We start from the raw sequence: 21,095 nt of genomic DNA, 5'->3' as shown, positions 1-21,095 counted from the left end.
AAACCCCAGCATAACTAGTATTAATACAGAAAATTTTCACATTAAACAAAGTCATCCTACACAGTAGGAAAAGTAGTCCTTTCCATATTTTTCTTATTAACACCTAACTTGGTAATTTCCTCGGCTATATAACTATTTTAAATGATTTCCCAACATTTTCAATATTAGTTTTCCAGAAGGCATTTCACTTGTCCTGTAAAACAAGAAAAGGAGTTAACATTCATTAATGAGTATCTCATAAAGATATGCTAGGCACTTTACACATGGAAGCATTTTCCGGGTAACTTCTCTGAGCTTATTTCCATAGTACCTTGCACAGTTACACACATATGTTAAGTAGCAGAAATCCAGGTCTCTCTCACTCTAAAACACAAGACCTTTCTACAGTATATTTAAAAACCCACCTGAACTTCACCATCTTCACCATCCACCATCTTTTTTTCAGGAGGTAAACAAAACTAATTGTTTTGTATAATGAAATAGTATGTAGCTTGTTACATAAGGATGTTAGAGTTAATTTTGATAGATGTATATCAATTCCCACAAATATAATGCACCAATCCAAGATTCACATTCTATAGCGCAGAATCATGTAGGTGAATTCATAAATACAGCCTTTCATTTTACAAACAAACCTAAGTCCAAAGGAGTTTGGGACGCCCCAAAGTGATTCTTCTACCATTTAATATATAATTGTTACAGAATATAAAGGGCAAGAGATAACTTTGGGATCCCCATTTATATGTCTTTCTAGGCTTTCAGTTACAAGTCAGACTAGAAAATATGTGACATATTACATATGGTGTACCATAAACATTTATAAGGAGGGCATATTCCAAAGAGCCCAGAAACGGGGATATTTATATTCACTGGGATGGGGAGAAACAGAGCTAAAATGGAGAAGGTTAAACAGTACTTTAATTATTAGAGAGAAGCTAGGGTTTGAAGCCTCCCAGCTAGAAGGAATCATAACAGGTAGCAAGTTACCTAGAGCCTAACTTATTTTTGTTCACAAAACTGTCTCTCTTTACAGTCCTTGGATCTCACTTTGAAAGCATTTTCTCTCCTTCCTCCCTAATCACACACAAAACTCAAGACTCATTCCTCAGAGTACAACTACTAGTTCAGTTTCAAGTTTTAGGAATTTGGAAAAAGTATGAGTGTAAACCCTGTATTGAGAAAAGAAACTTTTAATATAAATCTCTAATGGAGTGGATTTTTTTAAAGTAGGTCTTTACACTCCTACTGCAGGCCACTATTAACGTTTCCCTTTCCCACTCCCAGGAAAACATAGTCACTCTTTGATCTACCATGAACAGTAAGTACCATCTAGATAGCACCTCCATAGATAAAAGGCTACCAGTTAGGGAAACAAAGGTTTGTGATGTCAACTCCAAATATCTGAAAGTATGAATGTGACCCATTTCTTTAAGACGGACTTTAAAAATTTAGCCACTGTCTACAGGATATGCATTTCATCTTAAAAAGGAATTTTTTTTCATTTTCTACTAATAAAATACCTGAATTGTGTATTATTTTACTTCTTGAAGGTACTCCTTTAATATTAATATATGTAAAGCATTATGCAATACCTGATGTAATAATATTACCTAGTATTACTTTACATTATATATCCAGAGTATATGGGTTTAGCATCTCTTTGAGATTCATAATGATTACAATCATGCCTATAATTTAAGAACCACATTTGGTCTATTAGAAATTTTTCAAACATTTTATAGTCAACATTTCGTTCCATTATATTAGATTTCTCTTTTCCATGGATACATAGCTTTTAAATCATAACTTTGGAACAGTTGTGAATATCAATGCACCATACTCCTATAATTTACCATCCCTGATTCTTTCAAAGTCAGTCAAATGATGGATGCACTTAAAATTCCCTCTCATCACATCATGTTAAAATCTACATATCAAATATTCCAATTATGCTTATCTTTTCTCACCAAAGATACTGTGACTATATTTTCTATGTATTTATTCAGCTCTCAACAATCTATTTTTATGCATTTCTAAAGCCTTAAAATAAATTCACCCTAAGCATATATTAGAAACTCAAAGACTAGTGGGATGATTTTTTTTAACTCTGTGGCTACTTTTCAAAGAATTTTAACTTCTCAAGCAACAACTACTAAAATTATTCTTCTGTATGTCAAGATTATATGATGAAAATAAGCTTTATTGAATTTCAGGGGTTTTTTTCATTCTTCTTAAGGTTCATTTTCCCTTTCTCTAACATATATTCAGCACTAATCTCTTGGTGGTTTCATTTAATTGTACTAAAACTTCTTGTCTTTATAAAAAGTTTGACAACATATATACATACATTCTGTAACTGGAAAAACCACCACTTACCCCTAGAATTTCTTTTATTCTTCCAACTTTACTATCCTTCACAGAATTTTTTAACTACAGTGTTCTACTTCTCTATCAACTCCTCGTAATGCCCTTCCAATCTACCTTTGCTCTTGCTGTACTCACGGAATCAGTGTAGTCTCTGGTCTCCAATGACACTTTCCCTGATTTAACCCAAAGATCTCGGTTTCATCCTTTACAATTCTGATGCACCAGACACTAGTAAGCAAACATCTCATTTCACTGAAGCCAAAAAAGCAGAATATTTCACTGTATTTACATCTTAGATTTTTTATCAAATACACAAACTCACCAAGTCCTAGGTTTCAATTACCATCTTCATTGAGAAAACTTCCAATCTTTCTCAAATTCTTTATGACTCTATGTTTTATATGTAAGGTATCTCCAATTGAGCTACACAAGCACCTGAAATTTAGCATACTAAAAACAGAATTCATCTCTTTCCCCAAGGAGAAAAATTTTGTCCCACATTACCTCCCTACACAACACACATTAAATGTTGAACAATTGTTAGAACAGAAAATACAACAAACAGGTTTAAGATACTCATCAATTTACAAGCTTTTAGAGAAAATGAATATTTTCCCAATATACACAAAATTTTAAATTTTATTTTACTAAAAACTTTATATAACATTTCTTAATAACAAGTCAAAGAAAATTTAGCAGGAAAGCACTGGAGACTATCTGTGATGTGGCTTGAAATATTAAGAGACCTATCCTTCAAGTACGAGCTAGAAGATTTCTCAGTTAAAATGGGAACCTTATGATATAGCAAGAGCCAGAGTTTCTTACATCTTCTCCTTACCTCCAATCTCTTTTCTTCTTTCTAATACATTCTCTACTCTGCAATGAGAATTATGTTTCTAAAATATCGAACTAATCTGGTCAATAATCAAAAATGCCTCCCACAGCATACTAAACAAATTTCAAATTCTTTAATCTGGTATTCAACTTTTATAATATGGTGTCAGCATATTTGTCACATTTCACTTCCTACTAATGTACCCCACCCCATGCTCCAGTCACCCCATCCTCCTCATCAAGACCCAGCAAAAATGAGGGACTTGTGATAATGTGCCAAGCAGTAACTATGCACTAAGACTACCAAGATAAAAAGAGTACATTTGGTGGAAAGACATACAACCAAGCAAATCAATGTTACTTAGCATAAAGGCTGTGACAAAAAAATACAAGCAGGATACAGAACAGCAAATTATTAATTCAAACTAGTAAGATCAGAGAAAGCCTCATGGAAAAAAATAAATAGTTGCTCATGGATCAAAGAATAATAATTAACCTTATGTAGCAAATACTATATATACCAAAATCTATTCTGTTGATACATATATTAATCCCCATTTTCTTAGATGATAAAAATGAGACACAAAACGAGTTTAAGTTAAACATAATAACTATGATTTATTGAATACTTACAATATACCAAGCACTATGCTAAACACGAAAAAGGATCAAAATGGAATTAAGGCTCTTAATTGAAAAAAAAAATTGTGAGAAAAGGCAGCTTTCTCATTTTGTACCTCCACTGGTAAGTTTTAACCTCAATGAGATTCTTTCCTGAACCAGGAAAAATTAAAGGGACAAAAAAGTATGATAAAAGAAAAAGGATTCATTTAATTACCCATACCCTACAGTCATAATTTTTTAAATTTCAACAAAAGTATCCTTTGCCCCATTTTCTCAATAGCATTAACTGATTTGTTCAACAAATATCTATGAATTATCTACTCTGTATAAGACAAACTAAGGACAATCGTTTTCCTCCACTCTCTACCAAAATTCCACTAAAATGCATTCATCCATTCTAGAAGAGAGAAAACAGATGGGATTATTTTGGGATTAGGCAGTGCAGAAAAAACTGCAGTCTAAAACAAATATGAACAGCCCCACAAGAAAGCTACACCCACAGAGAAGACACTCCTGCCAGCAGAGCCTGGAGAAGTACCAAACCTGGAAATAACAAGAAGAGAAAGCTGGAGGGGTCTGTAGGATTCAAAATAGGAAGATTTAAAATAATAAATAAATAAACAAATAAATAAATAAAATTAGGATGATTAAAAGATGTGCATGGAACAGCCAACCTAAGCCTCTTACCCCATTCCTTTACACATAGAAAGTCTATCAGCAACAATATCGGTTTCTAGCTAAAACATGTTTGTTTTTCTTAATTTAACAATCTACCCTGAAAGCATAGAGCATCTTCATACTCCCTAACAAAACCTTCCTTATTTGGACATAGGCTGGAGGGATAGGAGGGCGCAGTTCTTTTCCTACATTTCATCCATGGACCCTAAAGTGAGGCCCAACAATTGGTACCATGCTCAAGAATCACTAATTTCTTTTTTTTTTTTTTAAGGAAGAGCAAAAGCACAAGAAAAAAGGATGAAAATTAACAGCTGACCTGAAGGAAACACAGCTATTTCTGGGAACGGAAGATAAATGTTCAAAATTTATAAGTGCTATCCTAAAAGAAATTCATGAAGGCACTGCATCCATTAAAAAAAGGGCACCTTCAGGGGTGCCTGGGTGGCTCAGTCAGTTAAACGTCTGACTTGGTTTCCACCCAGGTCATGATCGCAGGGTCTTGGGATTGAGCCCGGCTTCAGGCTCTGCACTCAACAGGGAGTCCGACTGAGATTCTCTCTCTCTCCCCCTGCCTCTCCTCCCACTCATACACATACACACGCTCTCTCTCTAAAATAAATAAATCTTTAAAAAAAAAAAAAGAGCAACTGCAGTACACCTGAAACAAATATAACCATATGTTAACTACACTGGAATTGATTGATCCTCCACATTACTTAATTTTTTTTTCTTTTTGTCCTTTTTCTCAGTTTGGAAGAATCTCTCTAAATGGAATATCAAGTAGGACAGAGAAAATGGAGAGAGAAATAATAGAAGAAAATCTCCCAGAAGTGAACAAACAGAACTCATGGACTGCCATGAAGGATACATGAGAAAGTATCCACACCTAGAAACACTCTCATAAAATCATAAAACCAATGATAAAGAAAAAAAGTCTAATAAAATCTTCCAGATAAAAAAGCATATCACTTTGGAAAAAAGAGAACCAGACTGGCATTAGGCTTCTCATCAGATAAACTCTATAGAGGCTAGGAGGCAAAAGGACAATGTCTTCAAAGTCTTGAGCAAAACAAAATGATTTTGAACTATGAATTACATTCCCAAACAATTTAAATGAGAAGGCACTATAAGTGCATTTTCAGATATGAGGCCTGTGAAAATTAAATTACCTGCTTTATATCCTTTCTGGAAATATTATTTGAAATTAGTTATACTCTAACGACGTGGAGAAAAAATCTGAGATAAAGGAGGACATGGAATAACACAAAACAGTAGTCTTGACCCAGAAGAGTGATACAAAGAAACCCCAGAATATAGATATGCTACAGACTTGGAAAGCAACTAGTATATATTAGAAGATGTTTGAGAGTTCAATGTATCTTCAAGAACAAAATTAATTCATTTTAGCAAACAGAGCAGAATTATTAGGAAACTAATAGGACACCTTAAGTGGCAGAGGAGTAATACACTTACACTACCTTCTCTGCAGTCTCAATTACAACTCCGGGCTTTAAAGTGAATAGTACTTGCATAATTAGAATATTTAAACAGTTTATAGGTTTTCAATATTTAAGAATCAACCTATAAACAGAGCACAGAAGACCAGAATAAAATCACAGAATGTAGATATTATAAACATGTGATAATAGTAGATTGCAGAAGTAGTGAGAATGATAATAAAAGCTAACACATATTACATACTTAATATATATGAGGCATTACGCAAAAAAAAAAAAAAGGCTTACATGTAATAATTCATTGATAACAAAACGACAGCATTGAGTGGTGGCCAAAAGAATGGGTTCAGGAGCCAGACTGCTTGTAGTCTGACATCCAGTTCCACTGTTTACCAGGGTGATGGCCTTTGGCAATTTGCCATAGTTCATTAATATATTTATCTCATTTTATGACTTCTGAAATTGAGAGGAGTCTCACACTCGCTGGCATGTCATAAGTTTAACTGACAGCAGTTACTTTCTTTCTTAGTAGTACTACAAAATAACAGTGAGCCTTAAAATAGATGGCAAAGGGGGATTGTTGCAGTTTAAAAGAGACTTTAAGACAACAATCGAATGCAAGGCATGAACTTTGAACACTGAAAGGGAAAAAAGGAAAATAAATTGTAAAAATTGAAATCATTGACATTTTTCCAAGATGCAATAGTAGTATACATCTTAGGTTATACAAGAGTCTCCTTTTCTTGGGGTGCCTGGGTGGCTCAGTCGTTAAGTGTCTGCCTTCAGCTCAGGTCATGATCCCAGGGTCCTGCTCAGCAGGAAGTCTGCTTCTCCCTCTCCCACTCCCCCTGCTTGTGTTCCCTCTCTTGCTGCGTCTCTCTCTGTCAAATAAATAAATAAAATCTTTAAAATAAAATAAAACACTATCTTCTTTAAAAAAAAAAAAAAGTCTCCTTTCCTTAGTCACTTTTTTCAATGTCCAGGCCAGTGGTCTTGTACAAGTTGCCACACTTGGGATTTGATTTTTTTCTTAGGTTTGGCAAGAATACAACATATGTATTGTTGTACACCAGAGAAACACATACAAGATTGACATGTGCACCTGTGTATTTGCTGGCATTCTGTCACCTGTGTTTGTGTTATATTTTAACCAAAAGAATGTCTGAAGGCCAAAAGCTTTTCCTTTATTTTTCCCAAAATGTGCATCCCAGTTCTCTTATGTCTTCTTTCTTACTACTGCAGAGTAAATTATATTCAAAGGAGGATCTGGAGGGGAAAAAATCAGTACTGGAAATGAAGAGAAAAGGACAATTATGTTCTTAGGCAGCCTCTGGAGTAATTAGTGCTACACAACCTCAGAGTGCATACCAGCTGTTCAGCTGAGCTTTGTTTTTACTGGTTTTGCCTTTTCTATGTCTAAATGAGAAACAATAAAGAGATTTTGGGTAACTTTTAACTTAAAGCCCAACTGTTTGGTTCTCATTTGTGACTCATAAAAATTTCAACTGAAAAAAAATTTTTTAGTTTTATTCAGGCATATTTTATAGTGTGGCATAAATATATTAACTTTATGTGTGTGTGAATTATATTAGAATATTGTATTAACTTGTGTCTCAGTTTCCTCATCAGTAAAATGGGGAAAACAAAAAACCTACCTTTTGGTTATTAGGAGGGCTAAATCAATTAAATAAGTTTGTTATCTATTAAGTGCTTAAAAGAGTGCCTGGACACAACATCTGGTACATGAATAGAATAAAGAAAGTGAATCATCATTAGTTCTTACATCTTACCATTTGTTATTTTCTCCATTTGAAGGATAAGAAAACTGAGCTCGAAAGAGGTTAAGTAACATTCCCAACATCAGACATGTGGTTAGATGGTAGAGCTGGGATCAGAATCTAACTGGCCTAACTCCTAAGCCTCTGCTCCTAACCACCTCGCTGTTCAGTTGCATAGTTTGTATATAATTATTTATTCAGCCATAGCCTTATTGTTGAAAAATCAGATAGCCAAAAGTTTTTTTCACCACTACAGATAATGACACAATGAATATCTTTGTACCTACGTTCTATTGTATCAGGGCAAATCCAAAAAGTAAAATCACTAGGCCAAAGGTTTACACATTTTTAATTTTAACAGAAATTACTAATTTTAACACATTTATTAAAGCAGGTCTATCTTTCCCTTTTACAGTATCTGGATTTCCTATCTTACTAAAAAATGTCATCTCTATTCCAGTTATACAAATATTCTCCTCATCTCTTCATATAGATATATATATTTAACTCATTTACAATTTAGTTTTTGTGTATTTTATGAAAAGGGGATCTAGTTGGTTTACTTATAAATGGATGCAAATTATACTAGCAGCATTTATTAATTAAAACATCCTTTTCCCTCCAGGGTGAAATGTCACCCTTGGCACATTTTAAACTCCTTTGTCATTCCCAAACTCCCTGCCTGTATTCAAACCAAATTACTTTTGATCTCAATAAGTCTTGGGCTCATGTTTTCTTCATCCACTTAAAACAGGCCTTTCCCAGCTCTGTAAATCCAAATCCTACCATCTGTTAAGGTCCAATACAAATGCCAGGACTACTTCAGTGTTTCTACCCTTCCTTCCTCTCATCCCTTGCTAGAGGTAATCACCCCCTCCTTTGAATGTCCACAATACTTTATCTGTACAGTACTTCTCTAACAATACCTCTCACTTTTAATATAATTAGTTACATACAAGTCCTACCTCCCTTTCTAGGTGGTAACATTTTGATGGACTTGATCTATATCTGTATCATTTTTATAGCACACTTAGTACTTAGGACAGTGCCTCCAAACCATATTTGTTAGTTGAATAACTGCACAACCTTGTTGATCCCTCCCCAGGATCTGTAGGTCTGCAACTAAGGAAAATTGCTGCATTAAGACTAACTCCCTTATATGCAGAAAAGGGTAGCTTTGCCAAATAAAGGGGAATTTTTCCGTAATCGATGAATCAGAAAGTTAAAATAACTGAAATTTAAACTCGCATATACTGTACCACGTTTACATGAGAAAAAGTAAAAGACTATTAAATGAAGTAGTGTTGACTATTTTTTCAAAATAACAACTTCTAGGCTATGATGTGTTTAGTACAGATTCAGAACAATCTTCTACATATTTACATCCAAATCTTCTATGATGATAACCAATGTGCATAATAATGAAATTAGTGCAAGGTAAGATTAAATGCCTTATGAATCATCAAAGATACAATACAAACAGAACCATCTGTATTATAAGCAAAGTAGGTATTCACTATATTGCCAATTTCTTGGAGTGCTAGAAAGGACCTTTCTAGCCCCTAAATATCTTCTCAATCAGTGAGCTATCACCTAAAAATTTATCATGAATATTGACAGTTTTCATTTAAGAGTCTAAACCAGTGGTTCTCAAGCATGGGCCGTTTTGCTTGCCAAGGGACATTTGGCAGTATCTGCAGACATTTTTGGTTGTCACTACTGAGCAGGGGAGGGATTTCTACTAGCATTTAGTGGACCACATGCCAGGGATACTACTAAACATCATACAGTGCCCAACACAGCCCCACACAACATAGGATCATCTGGCCCAAATGTCAATAGTGCCGAGGCTGAGAAACTCTGGTCTACACTCTGCTAAAACGCAAAAGCACATTGTTTTCAATTTAATGTGTAACTTGGCAAGCCCTCCACTTCAATCCAATCCAATCAAGCCTTTTTTCCTTTTACTCGTCCTCCACAATGCCAAATCCAGGGGTTACTAACTTATCCTCAACTTACGTAACTCCTCAGCAGCATTGATTTCACTCAGCTAGTTGGTTACTCCCTCCTTAAAACACTTGTTTCTCTGGACTTTCTTTTTATCTCAGCTCCCTGATTTTCTTTCCGCTTTAATGGGCACACCTGCCAGGCCACTTTGTTATCTCTTCAATGCTGTTCAGTATTTAATATTGCAATGACCCTTTTCTTCCCTTTGTTATCCTCATTTGTTTTCCAGAGATGATCTCAGCCAGAACCACGGCTTTAACCTCCACGGTAACCTTTAACATACTCTCTGTATTTAGCAGTGTTTATTAATGCTGATAACAATGATATTTATTTATAACTCCAGTCCTGACCTCCCCACTGAGCTTCAGACTTATTTAGCCAACTTGTTAGCTCCACTCGGATGTCAGTCTCTATAACTTAACATGTCCAAAACAGAACTCTTGATGCATAAATTATTATTATTGTAATCAAAACACATACTCGGTAAAATGTTAACAACTGAGGAATCTGGGTTCAAGTCTTACAACTTTTATGTAAATCTGAAATTATTTCAAAATAAAAAGTGAAACAAACAAAAACACATGGTTCCCAACAGTCCACATTCTGTTCTTCCCTCTTTCTATAAACTGCACCACCAGTTCCTCATAAAAAATATCTAGATATCATCATTAATTCATCTTTGCCACATCTAATCCACCAGCAAGTTCAAGATGCTCTACTGAAAAATGTATTCCAAATCAGGCCACTTCTCTCCATTCTCCATTGTTACCAGCTTCCTAACTGGTTTCCCTGTTGCCACCCTTGCCTCCTATATTAGTTTCCTATGGCTGCCAAAACAAATTACTACAAACCAGGTAGCTTAAAACAACAGAAACGTATTGTTTCACAGTTCTAGGGTTTAAGTCTGAAATCAAGGTGTCAGCAGGGCAATGATCTCTCTGAAATCCCTAGGGGAGGATCCTTACTTCCTAACTTGCGGTGGTTGCTGGCAATCTTCAGTGTTCCCTAGCTTGCAGATGCATACTCCAATCTCTCCTTCCATCTTCACATAGTAGCCTCTCTGTATGTCTTGTCTGTGTTCAAATTTCCCTCTTTTTTATAAAGACACGAGTCAGCAGATTAGGACCCACCCTAATTCAACATGACTTCATCTTAACTTGATTACATCTGCAAAGACCCTATTTCCAAATAAATTCATACTCACGAGGTTCCAGGGGTTAGGACTTCAACATATCCTTTAGGGGAACACAATTCAGCCCATAACATGCCCTATAATCAATTTTCCACACAAGAGCCATAATGATCTTCACGAATGTGCATCAGGCCCTATCACTCTCCTTCCTATCACCCTCCTGTGTCGTCCACTTCCTGCCTCTCGAACATCATCTCTTACACTCTAGCCACACGGGCCTTCCTTCTGTCTGTCCAACACACCACTCATCCCTGCCTCAGGACCTCTGCCTGGAATTTTGGTGTGACTTCTTCCTCATCATTTCAAGTCACCACTCAAGTGTGACTTCCTCACAGAAGTCTACTCTGATCACCTACCTAAGCAGCACATCCCAGAGGTATTCTCTTTCATATAACCTGAGTTTCTAAGCAGCATTTGCCAGTACCAGAAAGTATCTTATTTATTTGTTATTTAAGTAACCCCCCCTTATTTGAACATAAGCTCTACTGAGCCAGATTCCATTGTTATAGCCCCAGAGACTAAACCAGCGCCTTACAAGTATTTTTCATTTTTATTTACTCAAATATGTCTTTTTCTTTGATGATACAAGGATCTCCTATATTACTCACAAAGATTAATTATACTCCTAAATAAATTTTCTCGTATTTTTTTTCTTTTTTGTGTGTGATTCAGTTAAATCTTTAATCCATTTGGAATTAATCTTTGTATACTTGAGAAACAGGGGTCACGTCCGATGATTCCAATGCAAAAAGTCTGCAATAACTCTGACCTACTGGATAAAGCTCAAACACTTCTGCAGAATGCAACCTTCCCTGAACTGACTGCCTCTGTCCTTCCATCGTACCAATCTCCTGCTGATGATTCCATCCTGTCCTGTCCTCTGACTATACCAAAAAGTCCTAATGGATCATCAAGAAGAACTATGCTTCAAATGCACTTCTCCATCTGCCTGAACTTCTATGAATCTTTAAAACCCCAGTTCTAATGTCACCTCTCTTGGAAAGCCTTTCCTGTTGAACCCTAGAGTTCCTCACTTCCTTTTTTATACCTCCACTTTTACATCCCTCTACTCTGTAATATACAGTACCTGCTTCACAAATATATAAAGTATTTAGACTAGTGTCTAGCACACAATAAATGCTAAGTAAATGTTAACCACTATTTTATTACCACAATAGGTTGCAATTATTTGTGTAATCTCCCTTGCTAGACCAAGAGGGACAGAGGGCAGAGACACATTTATTTGCCATTTTACCAAACCCACTGGTCTGGCACATATTAAGCACTAAAAAGTACTAAACAAATTAGTAAACAACATCTCAATGCTGGACCAAAGTAATTTTCTTTGAAACTGTGGATTCCTTATATGAAAGAAAGAGAGAAAGAGAGAGAGAGAGAGAAAGAGATAAAGAGAGAGAGAAAGAGAGAAAGAGAGAAAGAAAGAAAGACAGACAGACAGACTTTTAAGATGAAAAATAAGCCTGCCCTTCCTGCTTTTTGATTTGGTTCAAATTCGAGGAGTTAGGGGAGAGCCCAGCTTTACCCACATCCAGAAAGACAATTCTAGATGCTCTATGACTACCACTGTATAATCCATTATACTGGAAATGAAAACAATGGCATTTTTAAAAGAGACAGGGGAATTTAAAACTTTTTGTCTTATTTTGAACGCAGTCAGACGTGTCTTAACCTCAGGTGAATTCATAACCTCACAGTCGCCTGGCCCCGAACCTCACATACCAGTTTCTCTGATAGAACAACCCGATAATGTCAACTCTGGGATGGAGAAGCCGCCCGAGTGGAAACGCAGGGGCTGCCCTCTCCAAGAGGAGTCTCGGTCCATACCAACCTCGGAGAATCACAGCATTCTTACCCTGGGGTACGACTGGATTCCTCAGCTCGGGTATCCCCTAAGCTAGCGTTGCAGAGAATGAGCAAACCGCCCTGCGTTAGTCAGTAGCTGCAAGGAACTGAGATGACCACAACCCACAGGAGAAGAGGCGGAGAGAAGCTTCAAGCGGGAAAAATGAAGTGTACAGATGCTACGTGCGGAGAAAAGGAGAAAGAAAAGCAGCTGGAGGGTAGCTAAGTCAGAAACACCGCCACTTCTCACTTATCGCCACCTCGAATTTTGGCATCTAATGACTACACCCGCCGAGTTCACGCTCTTCTTCCCGCTCCATTACGGGCCGAGCCACCGCCCACCCGCTGGAAAGCAGCGCGGGTGGTAGGAGCGAGCGGCCGCCGCCTCCCGTACTCACCGGTTCTCGGCGCCGTCACTTCTGCGCGGAAAGGCCTGGTCTGAGGCCAGGTCTTCGGAGTCAGCTCCCGGAAGGCCGCGACGTTCGATTTCTCCACTCCCCGCACCGCGAGACCCCCCACCGGCGTCCCGGCTTCCGTAGGCGGACGGCTTGGCGGCCCCGGATGTTGATATGCCACCTGCCCCGGAAACAGTGGCGGGAGTCCCAAGGGGGCGGAGGTGGCGTTGCCCCGCTCTCCGGAAGGAGACGTGGCGGCGGTTGGGCCCCGGGCTGCTTGGGTGCTTAGTAGTCCCGCCGCCTCCTCCTCCTCCTCCCCCTCCTCTCCTCTATGGGCAGAGGAGGTTGTGGCGGTGGCTGGAGAAATCGGCAGCGGAGGATGGAGGAAGGAGGAGGCGGCGCGCGTAGTCTGGTCCCAGGCGGGCCGGTGTTATTGGTCCTCTGCGGCCTCCTAGAGGCGTCCGGCGGCGGCCGAGCGCTCCCCCAGCTCAGCGATGACATCCCTTTCCGAGTCAACTGGCCCGGCACCGAGTTCTCTCTGGTCAGTGCCCTCGCGAATCCTGTAGCCATCTCTCTCCCTCCTAGCACTAGGGTTTGGCCCCTTCCCTCGGTACCTGCGCTTTTCTCTTCCAGAACCACCTCGGCAGGCGAATGCCTCCTTTTCTTAATGCAAAGGTTCATTTACCTCGCACTCATTCATTCATACAGCAAGTGTTTAGCGAACACGTTAGATCCAGCGGTCGCCTGCTCTCCGCCTTTTAAATCTGTCTCGTTAGACATTGCTTACCAACACTCCCACCCCGTGGAAGAAGCTTTCTTAGAATCACGTCAGGCACAGGTATTTATCTTCTCTTTAGAGAGTCAGCTGCAGTTCTTCCTCCACCAGCCGCCTTCTCTCCTTCAGTATTACCACCCTACCCACACAACCGGTTGTATTGCAGATAGGAGTTCCCTCTCGCATACTAGTCACTTCTGTCTTGTATACACACACGTGTCTTTGTACATACTCACAGCTCTTTCTCCTTCAGAATTGTTTCCGAGAGGGCTATTTGGCCTTTGAGATATTAATGACATTCTGTTCAGAATAACCTTTAGGGTGCTGATGTATTACGACTGTTATTTAAAACCCCAGAACATGAGATTCTGTGATCAGTTTTCCTAGAGTGATGAACATTTCTATAACTTCACATTAATGAAAATTTGCGATCCTTCTGTCTTTAGGAAGTACTCTGCTGAAAAGTCTTCCTACCATTGTAGGCCAATAAAAAACTGTGCACTTAAGATGCTTACCGTGTAGTAGTTAATTTATTTATTTCTTTCAAACTGAAGTCTTGGAAAATACAAAAGCTTTTTCAAAATTCTTATTCCAGTTACCTGTAGTCATTCCATTTGGGATGACTTTTGTTCTATTACCGTATTGTTCTATTACTACTTCATTGAAACAAGAATAAGTGATAGCATGATGTCAAAGCAAGATTTACCAGGACAACAGATGTTATGGTTACCACAACAGCTTTCTATTTACAAATGTTAGTTTTTGCAAATATTTCACACTTGTTTATTTCTCTACTCCTCTTCTTTTCAGTTCTCCTATTCTGGTAGTTCAGTGGTACTCAACATTATCTAAGTAAATATTTCTCTGAGAAGCCAGGTTTATCTTTGTATTAATACCATGAAATATTGTTATATTAAAATACTTAGAGGGCACCTGGGTGGCTCAGTCGGTTAAGCATCTTCTTCGGCTGGGGTCATGATCCCAGGATCCTGGGATCAAGTCCCAAGTCGGGCTCCCTGCTTAGTGGGCAGTCTGCTTCTCCCTCTCCCTCTGCCCTTCCTCACTGCTTGTGCTCTCTCTCTCTCTCAAATAAATAAATAAAATCTTTTAAAAAAATAAAATACTTATATAAAAGTTTGTTATAAGGGAGATATAACTTTAGCAGTCCTGAAGTGAGAATAATTTAGTCCAACCTCTGTTATCGTTTCAAAAGACCACACAGAATAAACATGAGAAGTGTTACAGAATGTTGTCATTAAAGTATTTTACTCTTGCACCTGTCAGGGTTGGTTTTTTTTTTTTTTTTTGAGATTTTATTTATTTGAGAAAGAGGCAGAGAGAGCACAAGCAGGGGGAGGGGCAGACAGAGAGGCAGAGGGACAAGCAGACTCCCAGCTGAGCAGGAAGCCCAACTTGGGGCTCTATTCCAGGACCCCAAGATCTTGACCTGAGCTTAAGTCAGACACTTAACTGACTGAGCCACCCAGGCGCCCTGTTGTTGTTTTTTTTGGGGGGGGGGGTTAATTTAAAAATTGCATGCTGATATGCAGCCCTGAAAACTTCCTGACTTACAAGTGGATAACTAAAACTGGCCTTTCTAGAGGTTACTACCAGATTGTTATTCTGTTTTCTTTCTGGCACTGGTGTTTGCTAGCTAAAAAATGGTTATGGAAGATCTGTCTTAAATGTATCCCCTACCAACCTTTCACATATCTCTCAATTTTATTTTGAATTTTAATTTTTAATTCTCTTTGGCAATGTAACATAATCTAAGATGGGCACATCTGAAGTTTTTCTGAAGTTTTTTTTTCTTTTTTTTTTTTTTAAGTTGTTTTGAGGGATGCTAGGGTGGCTCAGTCAGTTAAGTGTCCTCCTTCAGCTCAGGTCATGATCCCAGGGCCTGGGATTGAGTTCCTCATCCACATCGAGGTCCCTGCTTGTGCCCCCCTCCTTTCTCTCTGACAAATAAATAAATAAAACCTTTAAAAAAAATTTTTTTTAAGTTATTTTGAGGAAAATCTAGAGACCTTTTTCTGTGATTTGGCAAAAGGTCTGTGGCCCTAATGCAAAAATAAACTGTAGGAGTCTTTATCATTGGCCTTTTGGTTTTGTTTTAGTACTTTTTAATCTTCAGCCTTCCCCTCCCTACTTTATGTAATTGACACTACAGCCCTCCTCACCTCGCACTGTCATTTTCTTTTATGGGCCAGTTGGTGGGACAAATATAACTAAGCAGCTGTATGAACTGGGATAAGGGCCTTTATCTCTCTGCTATCTGAAATTGGGAGAGACTAGATTGGAAGATGTGAATTTTTTTTAGCTTTAAAATTCTTCTGTGCTTTAAATCATCTCCCCATTCAGATATATCAAAACAATATATAATCTTTATAATCTTGCTTTCAAATTTACTTAGAAAAGTTATTAAGCACCAAAACGGTATATATTTTTTAATGTTTATGTTAACTAATTAATGACTGTGATAGTGTTTGTTTACTGGTTTTTAGCATTCAATTTTTTTGTGTGTATATATTTTTCTTCTGAAATACCATCTCTCTGTCATTAAACTGTTCAACTATTCATTACTTCACAGAGTTCACAGATTTCACCAAAGTAAAACCACAGAATAAGTCCAATTTTCTCTTTACTTTTCTTGGAAATGTGTTCCCACTCAAAAACTTCCCGTAGGGGTACCTGGGTGGCTCAGTCAATTAAGCCTCCGACTCGATCTCAGCTCAGGTCTTGATCTCAGGGTCATGAGTTCAGGCCCTGCGTTGGGCTCTGAGCCTACTTTAAAAACAAAATAAAACAAAACAAAAACGTACCCCAAACACTGTGCTTGGGAAGAATGGTAACCAACTCCATAGTTCCAAGCATGTTTGTTTGGTTTTTTTCTAAGCATGTTTATATATGATGGGAAGTTGTACCACTGAGTTTATTTTACAGCTTCTCTCTTTTGTCTCTCATCCTCTATCTTAATTCTTCCAGACTCTTGTCAAACATTAGGAATTTCTCCCCTGCCAACATATTTTTTAAGTTGCTTAACCTTAAAGTACCATACCCCCATGGATTAGTTTCATTTTATTAATATCTGACTTTAATCAAATCACTAATAGCACCTCTTACACTGAAAATACATTAAGGTATTATATGGAACTTTTTTACACTATCTGCAATTCTGTATATTCAGAATTTATTATATTTCGTTTTCCTAAAGAACTGTTTTACTAAATCAAAAGGAAACATTTTTAGTACCAGATCAAAAAAGTTTTTTAACTTAGAAAATCAAAAAGGTTAACTTTTTCCCAGTAATTTCTGTTATGAAGAAGAGGATAAAGTTTGTTAAAATTTTTAGTTTGTGCTCCCAATAAGTGACCCACTATTCCAGCAGTTTTCAAATAGAGGAATTGCTACTTGATCTGTTTTATTGAAGAGGAAAGCAACCCTTCCAAAACTAATGAAAGACAAATCTTTGCATCTTCAAACAAGTGATAGCTTTTATTTCTTGTTACCCCTTACCTAGACCTAAAAACAGTAGACAGAGTATAGTCAGGGCACAGGGGTGCAAAAGCACCTAGGTCTGGGGATTCCAAACAGACGAGGTTCAGCCACTCACAGCTGACAAAATCCAAACTCAGAGAAATGAATGGTGGTGACACGAGAAAGGTTTTAATTTCCGTGAGGCCAGCAGACTGGCCTGAATTTCAGTGAGACCCAGAACACAGCAGACTGGCACCTCAAAAACTGTCTCCAAAGTGCTGAAAATACTTCCAGATTTATGTATGAAAAATATGGGCAAAGGTGGCGTGGGTATGTTCAGGGAGGCACTGAAGGTCAAATCAAACCTTGTCATGGAGTCGGTCATGGGGAGGCATCTTGCTGGTTCAGGCAGTCCTTTTTACTTGAGGGAGTAGTTTTGTTTTCCCTCAGGGGATGCTTTGCCCCTTGGATCTTCCAGTCTGAGCCGAGAGACAAGCTGGAAGGAGGAACCCAACTAGAAAGTTTGAGGTCAAAATGGAGGTAGCCAAAGTCCTTTTCCAGGAGGAATGACTTTCTTATATAAACATAAAGCCCTAACAGTGATTTTTATTACAAAGAAAGGATTGTCTTCCTTTCTTTGCTGTGGTTCCAAGCAAGCAGTTCTTTTTCCATTGTTGGCATTGTGAATGTTTTAGTAAATAAGTCAATATTGCTGTGGAATTCAATTCTGAACATTAGAGTAGCAGGTACTTCACAAATAGAGGTAAATACTCTTAAGTCATATGTTACTGGTTGCCTTCACTACCGTACAGGAATGATTTGGCAAGACTTCAGGCCAGCCATTGCTAAGCAAATGTGAGTCATGCTTTGAACAACTCTGCACACATTCTGCATATATCTGAGAAACGTCGAAAGGCTTTGTAAATGTTATGTCTTATACCAATTTGTTGGTACAACTGAATAAATGTTTCTAAGGATCCCTTTTTCATAAATTTGATTTTGTAACTCTCACTTTCAAATCTCTTCGGTTCCCCTCTTCACTTACAGTGGTCTTTTAAATAAGGATCCTTCGTCATAATCCAGGAGCCTATATAGTAATCTAAAAAAATGTTAACAAACGCTGATGCAAATATGTTAAAACAGTTAAGAGCACACAGAATTTGGAACCAGTCCGCTTGGATTCATCTCTGTACTGTGCTACTTACTAGCTGTGTTACCTTGTACAAATTTTTTTTTAAAGATTTTATTTACTTACTTGAAAGAGAAAGAGTGAGCGAGAGAGAGAACACAAGCAGGGGGAGCAGCAGAGGCAGAGGGAGAAGCAGACTCCCTGCTGAGCAGGGAGCCCGATGAGGGGCTCGATCCCAGGACCCTGGAATCATGACCTGAGCTGAAGGCAGACCCTTAGCAGACTGAGCCACCCAGGCGCCCCACCTTGTACAAATTATTTAAGCTCTGGGCTTCAATTTCCTTTTCTGAAGATGGTTAGAATGTTTGTCTTGAAGATCGATGAGCTAAAAAATGTTAGAGAAGTTGAGTTGAATTATCATGGGGTGCCTGGGTGGCTCAGTCGTTAAGCATCTGCCTTCGGCTCAGGTTATGATCCCAAGATCCTGGGATTGAGCCCCGCATCGGGTTCCCTGCTCCCCGGGAAGCCTGCTTCTCCCTCTCTCACTCCCCCTGCTTGTGTTCCCTCTCTCGCTGTGTCTCTCTCTGTCAAATAAATAAATATTTTTTTAAAAAAGTTGAATTATCACAGAACACATATCATAGAATATGAAAACCTCTTAGTAGTGACACATCTGCTATCACAGCAAAGATTTCTTTTTAGTTAAATAATACGAGTTATATTAATTGAAATGTCCATTTGAATTACACTGGTTCATATTTGGTTTGTGAGTTTGTTTGGTTTTATATTGTGAAAGATTTAAAGATAATTTTGTTGATACATACTGGGAATTGGCAAACTTCACCTTTGGGTTGGCCAACCACCTATTTTTGTAAATAAAGTTTTTTCAAGACACAGCCATACCTGTTAATTTTCCTCTTAACCATGCAATGTCTTACTACAATGGATGGTTGAGTAGTTGCAACAGAAATCATATGGCCCACAAAACCTCAAATATTTACTACCTGGCCCTTTACAAGAAAGAGTTTGCTGACCTAGGATGTATACTAAAAAAAAAAAGTTAAGTCAGCACAGAGGATCCTTATGGATTTTTCTTTTTCTTTTATTTTTTTTAAGATGTTATTTATTTATTAGAGCACGTGTGCACAAGCTGGGGAGAGAGGTAGACAGAGAGGGAGAGAGAGAAACAGGCTCCCCACTGAGCAGGAAGTCCAACGCCAGGCTCAGTCCCAGGACCCTACAACCATGATCTGAGCCAAAGGCAGAGGCTTAACCGACTGAACCACCTAGGCACCCCTAGGATTTTTCTTTTAAAAGTAATTTATCCAAATATGAAAAATAATGCACTATTATTATGTTCAAGTGTCCCATCCAACAGAATTGAGAGTACATTTGTAAAATGCTATTGACTGTCACATATAGGTGGTAATTGTTAATAGAATTAATTAATAAGTATTCAGTAATGGTGTATCTATGAACGTTCATTGCCTCTTATTGCTTTTTTTTTTTAAGTTTTATTAATTATTTGAGAGAGAGAGCTTTGCGGGGGGAGAAGGGGTGCAGAGGGAGAAGAAGAAAAACCCAAGCTGACTCTGCGCTGAGCATGGAGCCCTTTGCGGGGCTCGATTTTACCACCCTGAGCCGAAACCAAGAGTCAGACGCTTAACCCACTGTGCCACCCAGGTGCCCCGCCTCTTAACACTTTTTAATCCCTATTTCAACTTCAGCCTGCTGTATTACTACTTTTTTCTTTATACTCCAAATTTCATTTGTGTTCATTTTTTTTTTCTGTTATAACATCAAGATAAAACTTATCATCCTCATTTTGATCTTAAATAACCTGTAGAATCCTTTCCCCTGCCTTAGGAAATACGTTTAAAAATCCTCTGTTGACATGATGAATTACTTTGACCGAAGACTGTAATTTATTCAATGAAATACAACTTAACCAAAAAAAAAAAAAAATGTATATTTTTTGTTCTATTTCTAGCCTACAACTGGAGTTTTGTATAAAGAAGATAATTATGTCATCATGACAACTACACATAAAGAAAAATATAAATGCATTCTGCCCCTTGTGACAAGTGGGGATGAGGTAACTTTTTATAAATATATCAGTAATCCTTGTCACCAGAAATATGTATTTAAAACATTGTAAACACATACTTTAAAATAAAACTGAATGACAAGGTTCTCAGTAACCTTGTTTATCATAAAAGTAGTAATCACTTTTATTATTCTTGAATTCTTTGATTTTACAGTTCAACTTGGAAAACTTAGCAACCAATTAGTCATAGTTTTAATGAAAATCTAATTCCACATTTGCTTTCTTTAACAGAAATGGGGGTTTTGAAACAGGATATCATTTTTAAATTTATATGTGACTTTTTTTATAAAGAATTTCTAATAATAAATCTATAGGTACCTGTGCTTTTTCCCTACCTTAGCTCATGCCCGTTTCTTCCTCCCGAAATGCCCTAACTGCCTCTTATCCATCCTTCAAGGCAATGACTTCTTTC

The 21,095-nt window shown here is 37.8% G+C and overlaps 2 protein-coding genes across 6 annotated transcripts in view; one reads left to right on the top strand and one right to left on the bottom strand.

Annotated features, from left to right (window-relative positions):
- ASB3 (ankyrin repeat and SOCS box containing 3) overlaps positions 1–13,384 on the bottom strand; it is a 103,504-nt gene extending 90,120 nt beyond the window's left edge. Inside the window, exon 1 of one of the 2 annotated variants that reach the window (XM_025868848.2) lies at positions 13,199–13,384. The gene's annotated coding sequence lies outside the window, so the exon portion shown is untranslated. The remainder of the gene's footprint in view (positions 1–13,198) is intronic. The other variant, XM_073897718.1, reaches the window with a different exon arrangement.
- Positions 13,385–13,390: 6 nt separating this feature from the next.
- ERLEC1 (endoplasmic reticulum lectin 1) overlaps positions 13,391–21,095 on the top strand; it is a 35,254-nt gene continuing 27,549 nt past the window's right edge. For 2 of the 4 annotated variants that reach the window (XM_025868852.2, XM_025868853.2), the window contains exons 1-2: positions 13,392–13,736; positions 20,567–20,671. In XM_025868852.2, coding sequence (XP_025724637.1) covers positions 13,527–13,736; positions 20,567–20,671 — 315 coding nt within the window. In that variant the 5' untranslated portion in view covers positions 13,392–13,526. Of the gene's footprint in view, positions 13,737–20,566; positions 20,672–21,095 lie in introns of all 4 variants that reach the window. The other 2 variants (XM_073897719.1, XM_025868850.2) reach the window with 2 other exon arrangements.

The sequence above is a fragment of the Callorhinus ursinus genome, unplaced genomic scaffold (assembly GCF_003265705.2).
Source record: "Callorhinus ursinus isolate GAN/ISIS: 27379988/994484 unplaced genomic scaffold, GSC_fseal_2.0 scaffold10, whole genome shotgun sequence".
Lineage (NCBI taxonomy): Eukaryota > Metazoa > Chordata > Mammalia > Carnivora > Otariidae > Callorhinus > Callorhinus ursinus.
The sequence above is the reverse complement of the archived record's forward strand: the minus strand, read 5'-3'. Positions and strand labels throughout refer to the sequence as shown.